General features: G+C 35.4%; 3 protein-coding genes across 4 annotated transcripts; all 3 read right to left on the reverse strand.

The window, feature by feature from the left end:
- Positions 1-2,629: 2,629 nt before the first annotated feature.
- Positions 2,630-5,960, reverse strand: LOC109048935 (28 kDa heat- and acid-stable phosphoprotein-like). Its single transcript, XM_042735360.1, has 6 exons — positions 5,725-5,960; positions 5,280-5,362; positions 5,088-5,156; positions 3,743-3,864; positions 3,509-3,660; positions 2,630-2,741 (listed from the first exon to the last, which is right to left on the reverse strand). Exons 1-6 carry the CDS (start codon positions 5,735-5,737, stop codon positions 2,707-2,709), a joined length of 474 nt encoding a protein of 157 aa, XP_042591294.1. The 5' UTR covers positions 5,738-5,960; the 3' UTR covers positions 2,630-2,706.
- Positions 5,961-6,558: 598 nt separating this feature from the next.
- On the reverse strand, positions 6,559-9,777 carry slc16a8 (solute carrier family 16 member 8). The gene is made up of 4 exons (XM_019066586.2): positions 9,025-9,777; positions 8,782-8,925; positions 7,075-7,905; positions 6,559-6,958 (listed from the first exon to the last, which is right to left on the reverse strand). The coding sequence occupies exons 1-4, from the start codon at positions 9,239-9,241 to the stop codon at positions 6,783-6,785; spliced, it is 1,368 nt and encodes a 455-aa protein (XP_018922131.1). The 5' UTR covers positions 9,242-9,777; the 3' UTR covers positions 6,559-6,782.
- Positions 9,778-10,500: 723 nt separating this feature from the next.
- Positions 10,501-12,476, reverse strand: LOC109049495 (protein chibby homolog 1-like). Of its 2 annotated transcripts, none has more exons than XM_019067176.2 (5): positions 12,359-12,476; positions 11,918-12,023; positions 11,725-11,830; positions 11,533-11,645; positions 10,501-11,423 (listed from the first exon to the last, which is right to left on the reverse strand). In XM_019067176.2, the coding sequence occupies exons 2-5, from the start codon at positions 11,993-11,995 to the stop codon at positions 11,400-11,402; spliced, it is 321 nt and encodes a 106-aa protein (XP_018922721.1). In that variant the 5' UTR covers positions 11,996-12,023; positions 12,359-12,476; the 3' UTR covers positions 10,501-11,399. The 2 variants fall into 2 exon arrangements, with proteins under 2 accessions (XP_018922721.1, XP_018922720.1); XM_019067175.2 differs by having other exon boundaries at positions 10,501-11,430.
- Between the last annotated feature and the right edge of the window lie 2,188 nt (positions 12,477-14,664).

The raw sequence follows: 14,664 nt of genomic DNA on the forward strand, positions 1-14,664 counted from the left end.
ACCTTGGGAAACACTGTGGTTATGACAATGAACTGAAAGCAGTGGAATGTGTCAAGTAAACATGCTATGGGGGAAATGGAGCCTCCTACAGGGGACCCGCTGCAACAGAAAAATACAACATCGTTTCTAATGTATGCATGTATGTATAAATAAATAAATAATTCATGTCATACTGGCTAGTTAGTGATTCGTTTCGGCTAACTAACGTTTTTGTTTCGCCAGCATCAGAACATTGTATATAAAACGTATTATTTTAAATACTTAAATGCCAAGGAATGATCTCCGATATTTACATGAAAAAGCTATTGGTTCACTATAGAATAATAAACTATTGCTCAGTTATTATACACAATGTTGAAAACTGGAAAACATCTATTCGTGTACTGTAACAACAGACGCATATAGTTGGTCTTTACATCACCGGTGAGAAAAGCAACGGGGACACGTGACATTTGCTGTTCGGCTTCAGGATGTGAGGTAACTTATGCTACACCGAAGCAATAAGCATTTTTTTAATGATCTCTAAGAATATGTAAATAATCGATTATAAATGTTTTTAACATGCGGGTCTAATCCTCTCAACCATTTTCCCAGCCTCTGGATTCTGAGCCTCAAGATCATAGCCTTAGAATAAATATGCTATAATTGAACTTTTCAGTGAATGAAAAAAAGAAAAGAAAAATAAATTTATATTCGACTAGTTAGATTCATATATATATATATATATATATATATATATATATATATATATATATATATATTCAAAATCTCAGCTGTCACTGCCTTAATAATGTGAATTCAATATCCCTGTGCTGAATTGTAAAAGCATTGACTGACAAAGAGAAAACACTTATTTATTAATTTGTTTATTTGTATACAACAAAGTTTCAAATAAGGAATTCCACTGATTTCATATCAATACCCCATGTAAATACTTATTTCATTACTGGTGAATGCTTTACAAATGTTAAAATATTTTGTAAATAATTGTGTTTAAGAACTGGAAAAAAATGTTGCACCATGAGCATCATCAATGTAATATTGCTTTCCTTAAATGGTCAAGGCAAGACAGGTCCCAGCAATGGGCTAAAGCATAAAACTCTTCAAAATACTAAGAGGACAGACCAATGAGTCTGGTAGTGACCAAAAACAATGGTCCCACCTCAAGAGAAATGGAAAACCCCTGAGTAAAGGGGCATTACAGAAGATGATGTGGTGAATGCAGAGACATGCAACAGCTACATCAGCTGTGCTGAAGCAGCTGCTTTAATACTGTCCTGTTGATAGCTATGCCTTTTTCTGTGAGATTGCAATATATTGTGTTTAAGTACAATAACATTTTAAATGATGTAACCTGCAGCATTAGGTTCCAGCATGCCCTGATTTCACAAGGTAAGGACCAAAATATCCTTCTGTTAACCTTTAAATAACTACAGATGCATTTTGCACTTAAACAGGATGAGGCCACACTGATTGACAAAAGGCAAAGTGTGCACGATAAATATCGGCCGATAATTAATGCGCATCTCGTCAGAAAAGCTTGTTCTCTAATCAGCGGTAAATTCCATCAAGTGCATGATTTCACATAGAGCAGCTGTTACTACACAGAGCCGTTGTTAACTGACTGAAGCTGCGCAAATCCACGTTCATTATCAGTGTCATTATCGGCCGATATTTATCGTGCACCCCTACAAAAGGCAGTACAGTAGAAGGGCTGATGTTGTTCTTTACACAATAAGACAAAATGTCTAGTTAGTGTTTGACTGTTCCACACTACAACCTGCTTCATTCTTCCCTATCAGCTAACGTGAGCACACCTGCAACCCTGCCTCACTCTTCCATAACCTCCCAATCTAATGTAATGGTGATAACATCATAGAAATGTAGAAATTGAGAGTAAATTCCAGCAGCTTTAGAGTCTGAGCACAGTGAATGTGTCAGGGGAGGAATAGTTTGATGGTACTGAAAATTAAAAACTCAAACTCCAAAACCATACATCACATCCCATTTGACTTCCTATAAAAGTCCAAATCTTCCAACATTGGATGTAGGGCTGGGCGATATATCTAACGATATGATCATGCGCATCTAGTCAGTAAATCTGGTTCCTTGATTACCGCTAAATCGCCATCACCTGCTTTCAAATGGAGCGGCATTTAATAGACAGAGCCGTAGATCACTGACAAGGTACGCAATATCACGTTGATTATCGAAGGCGATTCATCTGGGGATAATGAACGCGATATTGCGTAGCTTGTCAGTGATCTACGGCTCTGTCTATTAAATGCCGCTCCATTTGAAAGCAGGTGATGGCAATTTAACGGTAATCAAGGAACCAGATTTACTGACTAGATGCGCATGATCATATCGTTAGATATATCGCCCAGCCCTACTTGGATGGATGGAAGGATGACATGTACAGATTCCCCTGAGCTGTGTCCTCTAAATGAGTGGTTCAACCACATTCCTGGAGGACCCCCATCACTGCACATTTTGCATGTCTCCTAAATCAAACACACCTATTCACGTCACCTGCTCATTAGTAGAGACTCACAGACTTGAAATGGATGTGTCAGACAAAGGAGACATGCAAAATGTGCAGTGTTGGGGGTCCTCCAGGAATGTGGTTGAGAACCACTGCTCTAAATAACTAGTCCCCTTCCCTCCCTCCCCAGAAAAGCCCTGTCCTGTGTGATGATGCTTGGACTAGCGTTTCGACTTTGCCTCTTCTGCTTCTTTTTCTGAAAAAAAAAAGAAAAAAAAAAAAAAGATTAGAAACAGACAAGATCAGTGTCATTATTAGTTATTAGAGGGATAGATCACCCAAAAATAAGGAGTTTTTGGATGGACCATCTGTTTAACTAGTCCATCAGTATTATCTTGAGGCGGCATACCCAAGCTTTTTACTATGAAAAGCCAATCTTGACTGAGGGACATGGCCCAGAAGTATATGCATTATATTTTATTATATTAAATGTACATAAAAAGTACAAATTCACTTATACTCTCTACATTTATAATAGTGAGTTTGATTGAAACAAAAAAAAAGTTAAAAAGAAAGTAAGATATACTTCACTGTTTTTTGTAGGGCAGGCCATAAATCCATTTTAATCCCTATCGCATATATATATATATATATAAAAATCAAACACTGAATGGAAATACCAAGATATGCATAAATTCTAAAAATGCTCAAAAAATGTATGCACTCAATTGAGTCGGTTAATTTTTTTTTTAAACGATAAGAAAGCATGCCCATAAACTACAATAGAAACACATTTACCTAATAAATTCCTTGATGCACATCAAAAAAGAAGATGTCATGTGACCATGGGAGGGCATAACTGGGCCAACCAGCCCAACCAGTCTCGCTGGATGGAAACGGTGCTTTATTCGCAAATGTTTTTTGTGATATTCCAGTTTTGTGCTTAAGTTAAATTCGCAACTTTGGGCTGAAGCATATCTATTGGTTGATCTCTCATTAGAAACCATAATGCTATCAGCTCACCTTTCCTTAGCTCGTCTCGCTTTCTTGCTGCATCCTCCCTCTGCTTTTTTATAATGGCCAGCCTGGCCAGGTCTGCCCTGGCCTGATCCGTCTTCCCCTCCAGATGCAGCTTCATGTATCGCTCTTTAGCCTTCTGCTTTTCAATCTCCTCTCTACACAAGAAAACACATAAATATAGTAATAAAACGAGTTTATTTGAATCGGAGGTTCTCAAGTATATGTTGTCCCACATACCTTTCCCGACGTGAGAGCTCTTTAGGTGCATTGACATCTATTTCCACAACCTTCTTACTCTTTTGGGAGACCCTGTTCGGATTCTCGATTTCAATCAGTCCTTCAATACCCTTCTTTTTAGGCTGCATCAAGAGAGAACAAATCAGAAACAGCCTCTGCAACACTATCACCATCTTTTATGAAAATATTTCCCTTATAATAAATTATCATAATAACTAGGGCTGTCAAATGATTAATCACGATTAATCACATCCAAAATAAAAGTTTTGTTTACATAATATATGTATGTGTACAGGGTATATTTATTATGTATATATAAATACACACACATAAATTATATATTTAGAAAATATTTACATGTATATACATTTATATATTTATATTCTTATATATTTTATATTATATATAAATATATTTAATATATAAACATAACATATTCTTCTTAAATATATACATGCATGTGTGTGTATTTATATCTACATAATAAATATACACAGTATACACACATATATTATGTAAACAAAACTTTTATTTTGGATGTGATTAATCGTGATTAATCATTTGACAGCCCTAATAATAACGTATGGTTAATTCATTAAAAAATGAAAATTCTCTCATCAATTACCCACCCTCATGCCATTCAAAACCTATATGACTTATATTCATATTTGGAAAACAAATGAAGATATTTTTAATATTCTCTCATCGTTTTTGTCCATCCATTAAAAGTCATAATTGTAACCAAATAGCATTAAAAAGTCCAAAAAAGACATTGTAAAAGTAATGCATATGAATTCATGTGAAAAAGTGGTTCCAGGTTTTCTGAAGAGACGTGATCACTTAATATAATGAACAGATTTTAGACCTTTATTCATAAATACATTGATCAACACACAAACACATCAAAATATTATAAACAGCAGCTCAACTGTAACTGCTTAGGCTAATACACTAGAATAAACCTCTTTGGTTCTCATGTAAAGCCAGTTTGAGCTTGTGTTTATCATATTTGATGTGCTGTATGTATGTGGGTTGATCAATGTTTCTAGGTGAATCAAAACCTCAATTGAATCTGTTCATCAACTGTGTCTCTTCCAAATACTTTGATTAAAACACTTGTTTCATACGGATTACATTTACAATGTCTTTAAAAATATTTTGAAACATTTTGGTTGTGTAGAATTTCAGTGGAGGAGCAGAAATGTCCAAGGTTTCATAAAAAAAAAAAAAACTTTATTTATGCATCAAAGATTAACCAACATCTTATGGGTTTGAAACAAGGGTGAGTAAATGCAATTTTTCCTTTCTGGGTGAACACTTCAAGTGAATTTAATTAATTTCATACTTCATCATCACTGCTGCTCTCCTCTTCGGATTCTGATGAACTTCCACGTTCAGCCCCTTCATTTTCTTCCTGGACACAAATGAATCAACGACGGAGTTTCCATTATACAAATTGATGCTCAGCAAACATCCCCTCCACTGTATCACTTTGAGGAGTGTGTGCGTGACAGAAGATGAACACTAGTACACTCACCTTTTCTCTCTGAGCTTTCATCTGCCGATCAATCTCCTCAGGGTTGCTGAACTGCTTCCCACGGCCCTTATGGCTTCTTTTGCCTAAGGTGGCGGGCAAGGTAAAATAAAAATTAAATACATTTAAAAGATTTTAAAAAGAGAGATAATAACACTACATGCAGCTAGGTGCTACCATAATTAGGCTAAGGCTGAATAAGAAAGGTCGATGAGGCTGTAACACTTCTCCATGTGGCTGCAGTGGCCCAGCATGGCCTGAGGTTTGTACGTTACTAGGGTACATCGTGATTTAGCCATTATAGAAAAGCTCTAAACATTAGTACACTCTAGAACCATAAATTCACCTTCACTCCCAATTTCCATTTCATTAGTTTTTTTTACTACAATATTAGCTCTCGCGGTGTAAGTCACTGGAAGACATTAGAAAGCGATCACACGACACTCACCTCCTCTCGGCATTGTTGAAACACTCTGTGAGACGATGAAAACCCTCAGGGGAGAAAAAAAGATGATGTTTGGTCCTAAGATTAAATATACCCGAAAAGACTGGCTAACTTTACTGTGTTCTGTGAGCTTTAAAATGGGCTATTTTAAAGTTAAATATCTCGCGACCTCGCCGACTCAAACTGTGATACTGCTGAAAGCACTATTTTGCCGCTTCCTGAGAGTGACGTCAGGCGACCGTGCTGTTGATGATTGAGTGCTGGGCTGGCCAATCAAAATTCCAAATAGGTTCTACGACAACGGAAGTTAGCCAATGCGATGGCATGATCATGATTCTATTCATATGACGTATTACATTTCTCATTATATGCAGCGTTTTAATAGTTAATGTATCATTGTAGAATTATATAATGATATAGCCTATTATATTACATTTTTTATTTAATAGTTTATATATAATTATATAATGATATATTATATTATATACTATAGTTGCAGTTTTCGTTTTAATTTTATCGTTTTAGTCATGCATGTCATTTTTAATAGTTCTATTATCTTTCTTTTTATTTAAGATTTAGTTGTACAATATTGAGTATTTTAACTATTTCAACTGCCAAGGTAACATTTCTATTTCCCTCTTTTTACGTTTAAGACATTCATCCATATCCAATATTTTAATTCTTTCGTCTTCATTTTAATTACATTTTTTTAAAATCGTTTCAATGAACAAACACTGATTCTATGTAGATTCAATTAAAAGGTAAACATTTTGTGTACTTATATAGGCCTACAGCACATAAAACCAACATAAATATAAAATAACATTTCTAAGAACATGGCACTCAAAATCCTTTTTATTGTCTCAGACATCCTTATTTCACATTGACCCAAATGTTCAAAAGTGGTTTTGCTGATTGTGCAATTATTTTTATGTAAATTATATGCAAGAGTAAGAAATCTAAAAACACACACAAAATAAGAAAATATTCATAATACACCTAAGTAAACAAAATATCATTAATTGAACATAAATGTCCTAAACTTCAGCTTTCTCCACTGTTTATCCTTCAGGATTGATTGCCACATCACCAAGATGTTTCTGCTGTGTGTCTTTGTGTTTCTTTCGTCTAATAAAGAAGAATGAAGCAAGGGCAAGAAATATTCCAGCAGTGATCAGCTCTCCTCCAGCCATGTAAAAAATCAGTTCATAGTTCTTGTACTTATCCACCAAATAACCTGTGGGAAAAAAAGACATGAAAGAAAACATAATTTATTAAATTTACCAATTTATCATAAAATGACCATTTCATAACGGACGATTCAATGTAATACATGTTTTCATCATAACTCACCAGCGGAGGGAGGTCCAATCAGCACAGCCACTGCCTCAATAAGAAGCACTAGGCCAAGTGCACTGGAAAATCCACTTTTTCCCACAATACCCATTAGCACTTCAAACTGCAGAGCACCCACCATGCCATAAGACAGCCCGAAGAACACACAGAAGATAACTAGCCCCTTATAGTCTGTGCTTGTAGCTGAACAAACATCTGTTAGGCCATTGAAGAGCAAGGCAAGGCTGAAGAAATAAGGCATTTTGGGTCGGATCCATTTTAAACCGGCCACTATGCCACATGTGGGACGAGCAAAGATGTCAATAAATCCTATAATAGACAACAAAAAGGCAGCATCGTGGTCAGGCACTCCTTGGTCCTTAGCGTAGTTGACTAGTAGAATAGTTGGAACAAATAGACCAAGGACAACTATAAATTTTGCAATAATATAGATAATAAGCCCTAAGTCAGCAAGTACACTGAAGTCCAAAAGCTTCTTTTTACTGGGCTTTTTATCATTATTGTTTTCACAAACGTTATTCTCTTGTCCAGCCTCAGGAGGCAGCATGTCCTTGAGCTCTTGGGAACAGGCTATCGCTTTCCTTTCTTTGCATTTCAGGGGTCTCATAATTGCTCCACAGGCGCAACAATTGAGCAGAAGACCACCAGTGATGAGAAAGCCTCCTCTCCACCCATAGTGGTTGAGCAGCAGTTGACCTAATGGAGAAAGAACTGACAAAAATACAGGGCTTCCAGCTGCTGCCAGTCCATTGGCAAGTGGTCTGCGTTTGTCAAAATAAGACCCCAGCATAATCAGTGAAGGCTGGAAGTTCAAAGCCAGTCCAAGACCTTTAAAGAGACAAAGGCATCATTCATTCAAAATATGGAATTTAACAACTCTGTCATTTACAACTTAAGGACTCGGTTTTATAATAGTATTTTCTGGTTTACAAAACAAAGCTTTGTGTTGTGTATACTATAGTAATATTAATACCCCCAATGTTCGATTCCCCTTTTTGAAAAATGTAAACTAGTCAATTTTTTTAAATCAAAATATAAGTGTCATGTAGTTGGTCTGAATATCAACAATATCTTTTCTTTCACAGAACATAAAATAAGATATTTTGAGAAACATCTCAGAAACCAAAACTGCTTGATTAGGAGAATTATTCAAAATATCTTCTTTTATGTCCCATGGAATAAAGAAAATCTTAAAGATCTGGAACAACATGAGAGTGAGTAAACGATAACAGAATTTTAATTTTGTGGTGAACTATCCCTTTAACTAGTATTGCATGTGCTCATATTCAGACTAACAGCACAGTTGTGAGTGTGATATTTCTTATAACATTTTGATGAAAATAAGTTACCCGATATTAAGGTTGTTTTTTTATAAACATACTTAAAGATATATGACAGTTACTACTATGAAAATATTTAATTGAAAGCAGACTCAGTGTAGTTCCCAACTGAATCAGAGTATTTGAACGAATTGGATGAACGACAGATTCAATGACTCACTCATAAAGACAGTCACACATCGCCACCTACTGGCATAACAATGTAACATACTGTCACTAAAAACTCTCCACATTTCATAGCCAGACTGAAACTACAGTCTGTCTGGAATGCACAAATAAGGACAAGCAAAAGTCAGTTTGAGCACTGAAACTAACTGTTTATAGATTCATACATTTTTTTTTATATGAAATGTATTTTAGTTACCTGTAATGACACCTGCAGTGAGATAAAGCTGGATAATGTTAGTAGTGACAGATGCGATTATCATCCCTCCTGAGGCCAGCAATCCTCCAACCAACATCACAGGCCGGCATCCAAATTTATTAACCATGATGCTGGAGATTGGACCTGGATTAAATGAACATAAATATATTGAGCATTAAGAAGAAGAAAAAAGATTTTTCTAAAACATGTAAAGGTTTTAGAATTCAATTTATAGTATCTTACCTGAACCATACAGCATTGCTAATATTATAGATGAAATCCAGGCTGTGTCACTGTATCCACAGCCAAAGTCCTTCATCAGTTCTTTGAAATATACACTTATAGCTTTCGGGAAGGCATATGAGAAGCCAGTAACGACAAAAGACCCAAGCAGAACGATCCAGCCCCAGCCACCATCTGGGGCACCTACTGTCTCTCGATCCTCTACAATAATTCCCATAGCTGCTCAGGCCTCCAAAAGAGAAGACATAAAAGGTTTTTGATATACTTATAAGTAGAATAAAAAAAAAACTTGATCAGACAGAACAATTTCTATTCGGCTGATGCAATACCGAACATGTGCCGCTGTTCAAGAACCTGTATCACATTTGCAGAGGAAGTTAGTATGAGTACAAGGCACATGTGGCCCTTCTCCTCCAGGAAGTACAGTCATAGCCCAACCTACTCATTACCTGACTGACACATGATGTATCATACTGAGTAAATATCAGAAACAGATTTTTTTTTTTTTTCCAGTGACTTGTGTTATAGTTGATTGAGTCTTCACTGCTCTCAAATGCCAAGTCCCTGGTACACCTCACATTTTATTCTTGCTTGTATGTTGCATCATAAAATGTATGGAAATGTGATTAATTTAACAGCATGCATCATTTGTACGAAGATAAGGCAATACATTCAGGGTGTGGATACTTTTACTCTACTTTTGTGCATTACTGTAAAATAATCTGATTTAAAATGTCTGGCTTTTGATGTAACCAGACATCTTACAGATTACAATTGGCACAAAGGTTTAAAGTTACTACTTTAAAACTTTACATTACTGCATTTCATCAATATCCTATTCTAAAATTCTGATTTGAATCTAGACATAAACCTCTATACAATAATATGCTTTTCACTCCACTAAATGTAAATGTGTAGAGCTCACATTATTTAAAATCATTTCTATTCATTTTGTATTAGTGCTCATAACACTACATTGTCTTACTTAAACCCAGATGCTCTTTTACCTGGAAGATTTGAAATCTTCATAGATAAATAAACATAAATATCATATTGAGAACAATCATTATTATTATTTTTTAAAGATACTTGAAACCCAAGTAATTGTCTTACCTGGCTTTTGAAATGGCAGAAAATTTCTTCAAGTAGGTGTATGATCTACCTGGCCTTCTTAGTAGACATAATGTATATAATCTAGCTACATAAGGCACTAAGCCTTGTCATCAAGCAAGCCCGATTGCACTGTACATATGAATTATTTTAAAGCATAATCTGCTAAATAAACCTGCTGGTGCACCTCCTTCCCTGTCTTGTACTCCCTGCTAATAATCTGTAATTAATCTGCTCACAAAGTCTCTTATTTATAGGTAATGAGGTGAAATTCCCGGACAGTACAAGAAGTGGTATTACAGAATTATTGTTTGGTTGTTCACTTGTTTTGTCAGTGAAGTAACGTGTAAAGTCATTACACTGATGCGAGAGGTTTGGATCTGTATTGAAAACCAAATGTGATACAATAACAAGTGTTCTTTTATTGTTTCGGAAATCTGGAGTTTAACAGTTTGACAGGTCCACTTTTGAAAGGTCAAATTACATAGTAGAAAAACTTTGCCATAAAATTGGTACAATTATTATAATTCAAAATGTATTTGGTTTATTATTATTAAAAAAGAAGAAGAAGAAGAAGAAAAAAGCCAGATCTGGAATTTTCTACTTTAGGCGTGTAATACGTGCCTCACACTCCATATGAAAATCCTCTTAAATCAGCATGTACATGTTTAAACCTTTACAGCTCTTGGATAATCTTACTGTTGAACCAAAGAAAGAGTGTAATTGTTTTCTGTTACTTGAATGCACATTCAGACCTACACATGCAGAAAGGTTTTGGGACTGTCATGTAAGAGCACTTACTGGGGCCAAAGGAATGAGGATTTGGTATAACTGGCTATAAGACAAGTTATTGTATTCTAAACACATTATAAATGAGCTTCAGCTGATTTTATGTAATCTGAAAACACTGTTGAATTCAGTTTTTTTCTTTTTTTTTAGTTTTGAGTGTATTTCCCATGCAGTTATTTTAATGCAAAATAAATAAACAGAAAATGCAAAAATTAGACTACCTGAAATTATTAATTAAAAAAACTAAACAAAAATTAACCTATTTTTTCCCCACATAATTGGCAATGAAACAGTAAAAATGTAAAAAAAAAAAAAAAGAAATATACAAAGTGATATAAAGAATAAAAAAAATCAATTGCGTAATATGTAAGTGATATTTAAATATTGTCTTGCAATAGTTGACTGAATCCCCTTTATTTCCTTTCATCACTTCTTTCTCCGAGCATTAGTCCTCACATCTTCAAGTTCCTTCTGTATTAGATGTGTTTCTGCTGTTGACTCTGAAAGCAAAGGAAAAAAGTTTAATCACTTTGCAGTTTGCGCAGTGTAATTTATAACTGTATACAGATATTGCCTACATATTTTTCAAGCTATCGTGGCTTCACTCACCATATCAAGAAGAACCTCGATCTTTAGCCTAAGGAGATTATTCTCCTCTTCTAACTGTAGATTCCTTTTCTTCAGTCGCTGTACCTCTTTTCCTGATACATTACCTCCTGACTCTGTGATTGAGAAAGACATTCATTAAGCAGGCTAGCTATCATTACATTTAATTGATCTTTTAATAGCAGGAGGCTATACCTGAAATCCATTGGCCATCTTCAAATTTCAAGCTCTGGCCGCCAATATTCATCACCGGAGATCCATATTCCAGACCTAACTCAATCTCCCGTGTTGACCGATCCAGCTGATAAAAACAATGAATGATGATTTGGCTTCCAAATGCATATTATTTGATTTAAAATGCATCTTACTAACAGAAAATTATACTTACTGTATGTAGATTGGAAAGGGATGCAGACTTCCGTGGTGGTGTTTTTTTGGGACTGAAAATGTTGCCAAACAAGGGCATTTTGAGGTAAACAGTCAGACTTTCCAACCTGCATCAACATAACATAATTCAATACATGGCCTTTTAAGCAGTAATAGCTGTAGCCAACATATAATGACAGACAGTGTCAACATCAATTACAGTTGTCCAGTTAAGAAAGCCAAAGGTAATTCTTCTTGATTTCAAAGTGGCAATTAAATAAGGTATAAATAAAATAAGATAAAACAATAATAAAAAGATGACTACCGTTATCTTCGAGAGACTAGTTACTAGCAAGCAGCTAGTTATAAATACATATTCTTCAATACATCGATCGAGCACAATTTTTTTTAAAATAAATGCATGTACAACGTAAAAGAATAAAAATAAAAATAAAAAACTTACGCTGCTGCTTTAGTTTCTCCTCACGACTGCTTCAACGCTGCCCTGAAAGCCAAACAAACGGCTGATTCAGGGGGAGCCTAGCAACGGCGGAAGTTCAGTTTTATAAGTTAAAAGTACCTTTACAAATAATATCCTACATTTAATTATGAGACATTTCTAAGACTATTTAAATTTGGTGGTGAATTTATGAGAGAAAATGCACAGGTTGCACCACTTTTATGATTAAGTATATTATACTTTGTCTTTCTTGAGAAGCCTTCCTAGTTAACCATAAGGCTGAAATCTAGACATATTCATGCCAGGACCACTGATCTATAATATAGATATATAGATATATATGGATCAGTGGCCAGGACAGACCTCTGACTATAGATATGTAAATATATATATATGTATATATATGTGCCCCTGAAACTCTCTAAAATTGCAAATAATAATATTAATAACAATAACAAGAAGAAGAAAAAGAATTCTGTTGTATTCCTCAGATATCTTGTAATGTACAAAGAAATGCACATTTAGAGGCATAAAGTGCTGCTGCTTTGTCCACTTCTACTTTCATTAGGCTGTTAAAATAATTTTTAATACTTACTGACATGCTGAATGAGCTCCATTGTGTGAATAATATTATAATAGTTGACCACCGATGCCCTGTTTCATTTTTACTACACAAGATAATTTTGGAGATGTAATCGTTTTAAATCACTTAACATGTTGGGAGAATATATATTACAAACACGTGCACAATAACTAAATATTAGCTAAGATAGACAGCTATGAAAATCACTATGGATTTATTTCATTCTGTTGACATGACACAATCTCAGCAACTGTTAATTGTAGGCTAAATAATAAAAAATAGTCAAAAAATATTTAAATTTAATTATTTGATGCATGCTTTCCTACAAACTAAAAGGTAAATGATATGAATATATAATAATGCTATAATATCTATATAAACAATCGACCTCTAAACCAGAGACTGACATTTGTACCTGAATTAAATGAACTATATATATATATATATACATATATATATATATATATATATATATATATATATATATATATATATATATATATATAAATAAAGGTCCTTCTCAAAAAATTAGCATATTGTGAAAAAGTTCATTATTTTCCATAATGTAGTGATAAAAATTAAACTTTCATATATTTTAGATTCATTGCACACCAACTGAAATATTTCAGGTCTTTTATTGTTTTAATACTGATGATTTTGGCATACAGCTCATGAAAACCCAAAATTCCTATCTCAAAAAATTAGCATATCATGAAAAGGTTCTCTAAACGAGCTATTAACCTAATCATCTGAATCAACTAATTAACTCTAAACACCTGCAAAAGATTCCTGAGGCTTTAAAAACTCCCAGCCTGGTTCATTACTCAAAACCGCAATCATGGGTAAGACTGCCGACCTGACTGCTGTCCAGAAGGCCATCATTGACACCCTCAAGCAAGAGGGTAAGACACAGAAAGAAATTTCTGAACGAATAGGCTGTTCTTAGAGTGCTGTATCAAGGCACCTCAGTGGGAAGTCTGTGGGAAGGAAAAAAGTGTGGAAAAAAAACGCTGCACAATGAGAAGAGGTGACCGGACCCTGAGGAAGATTGTGGAGAAGGACAGTATTCCAGACCTGGGGGACCTGCGGAAGCAGTGGACTGAGTCTGGAGTAGAAACATCCAGAGCCACCGTGCACAGGCGTGTGCTTTTTGAACCAGAAACAGCGGCAGAAGCACCTGACCTGGGCTACAGAGAAGCAGCACTGGACTGTTGCTCAGTGGTCCAAAGTACTTTTTTCGGATGAAAGCAAATTTTGCATGTCATTCGGAAATCAAGGTGCCAGAGTCTGGAGGAAGACTGGGTAGAAGGAAATGCCAAAATGCCTGAAGTCCAGTGTCAAGTACCCACAGTCAGTGATGGTCTGGGGTGCCATGTCAGCTGCTGGTGTTGGTCCACTGTGTTTTATCAAGGGCAGGGTCAATGCAGCTAGCTATCAGGAGATTTTGGAGCACTTCATGCTTCCATCTGCTGAAAAGCTTTATGGAGATGAAGATTTCGTTTTTCAGCACGACCTGGCACCTGCTCACAGTGCCAAAACCACTGGTAAATGGTTTACTGACCATGGTATTACTGTGCTCAATTGGCCTGCCAACTCTCCTGACCTGAACCCCATAGAGAATCTGTGGGATATTGTGAAGAGAAAGTTGAGAGACGCAAGAGACCCAACACTCTGGATGAGCTTAAGGCCGCTATCAAAGCATCCTGGGCCTCCATAACACCTCAGC

This window comes from Cyprinus carpio, chromosome B12, assembly GCF_018340385.1.
Source record: "Cyprinus carpio isolate SPL01 chromosome B12, ASM1834038v1, whole genome shotgun sequence".
In the NCBI taxonomy this organism is placed as follows: Eukaryota; Metazoa; Chordata; class Actinopteri; order Cypriniformes; family Cyprinidae; genus Cyprinus; species Cyprinus carpio.

What these genes read in the sequence shown, in the direction of transcription:
- LOC109048935 (XM_042735360.1), bottom strand. An exon ending in TGAAAGCTCAGAGAGAAAAG is followed by an intron (nt 5,157 to 5,279) that starts GTGAGTGTACTA and finishes ATTTGTGTCCAG; the next exon opens with GAAGAAAATGAAGGGGCTGA. An exon ending in AGAGCAGCAGTGATGATGAA is followed by an intron (nt 3,865 to 5,087) that starts GTATGAAATTAA and finishes CTCTTGATGCAG; the next exon opens with CCTAAAAAGAAGGGTATTGA.
- slc16a8 (XM_019066586.2), bottom strand. Translation starts at nt 9,241, where the DNA reads ATGGGAATTATTGTAGAGGATCGAGAGACAGTAGGTGCCCCAGATGGT. An exon ending in AGCAATGCTGTATGGTTCAG is followed by an intron (nt 8,926 to 9,024) that starts GTAAGATACTAT and finishes CATTTAATCCAG; the next exon opens with GTCCAATCTCCAGCATCATG. An exon ending in CACTGCAGGTGTCATTACAG is followed by an intron (nt 7,906 to 8,781) that starts GTAACTAAAATA and finishes GTCTCTTTAAAG; the next exon opens with GTCTTGGACTGGCTTTGAAC.
- LOC109049495 (XM_019067175.2), bottom strand. Translation starts at nt 11,995, where the DNA reads ATGCCCTTGTTTGGCAACATTTTCAGTCCCAAAAAAACACCACCACGG. An exon ending in CCCTTTCCAATCTACATACA is followed by an intron (nt 11,831 to 11,917) that starts GTAAGTATAATT and finishes TGTTTTTATCAG; the next exon opens with CTGGATCGGTCAACACGGGA. An exon ending in TCGAGGTTCTTCTTGATATG is followed by an intron (nt 11,431 to 11,532) that starts GTGAGTGAAGCC and finishes TTTTTTCCTTTG; the next exon opens with CTTTCAGAGTCAACAGCAGA.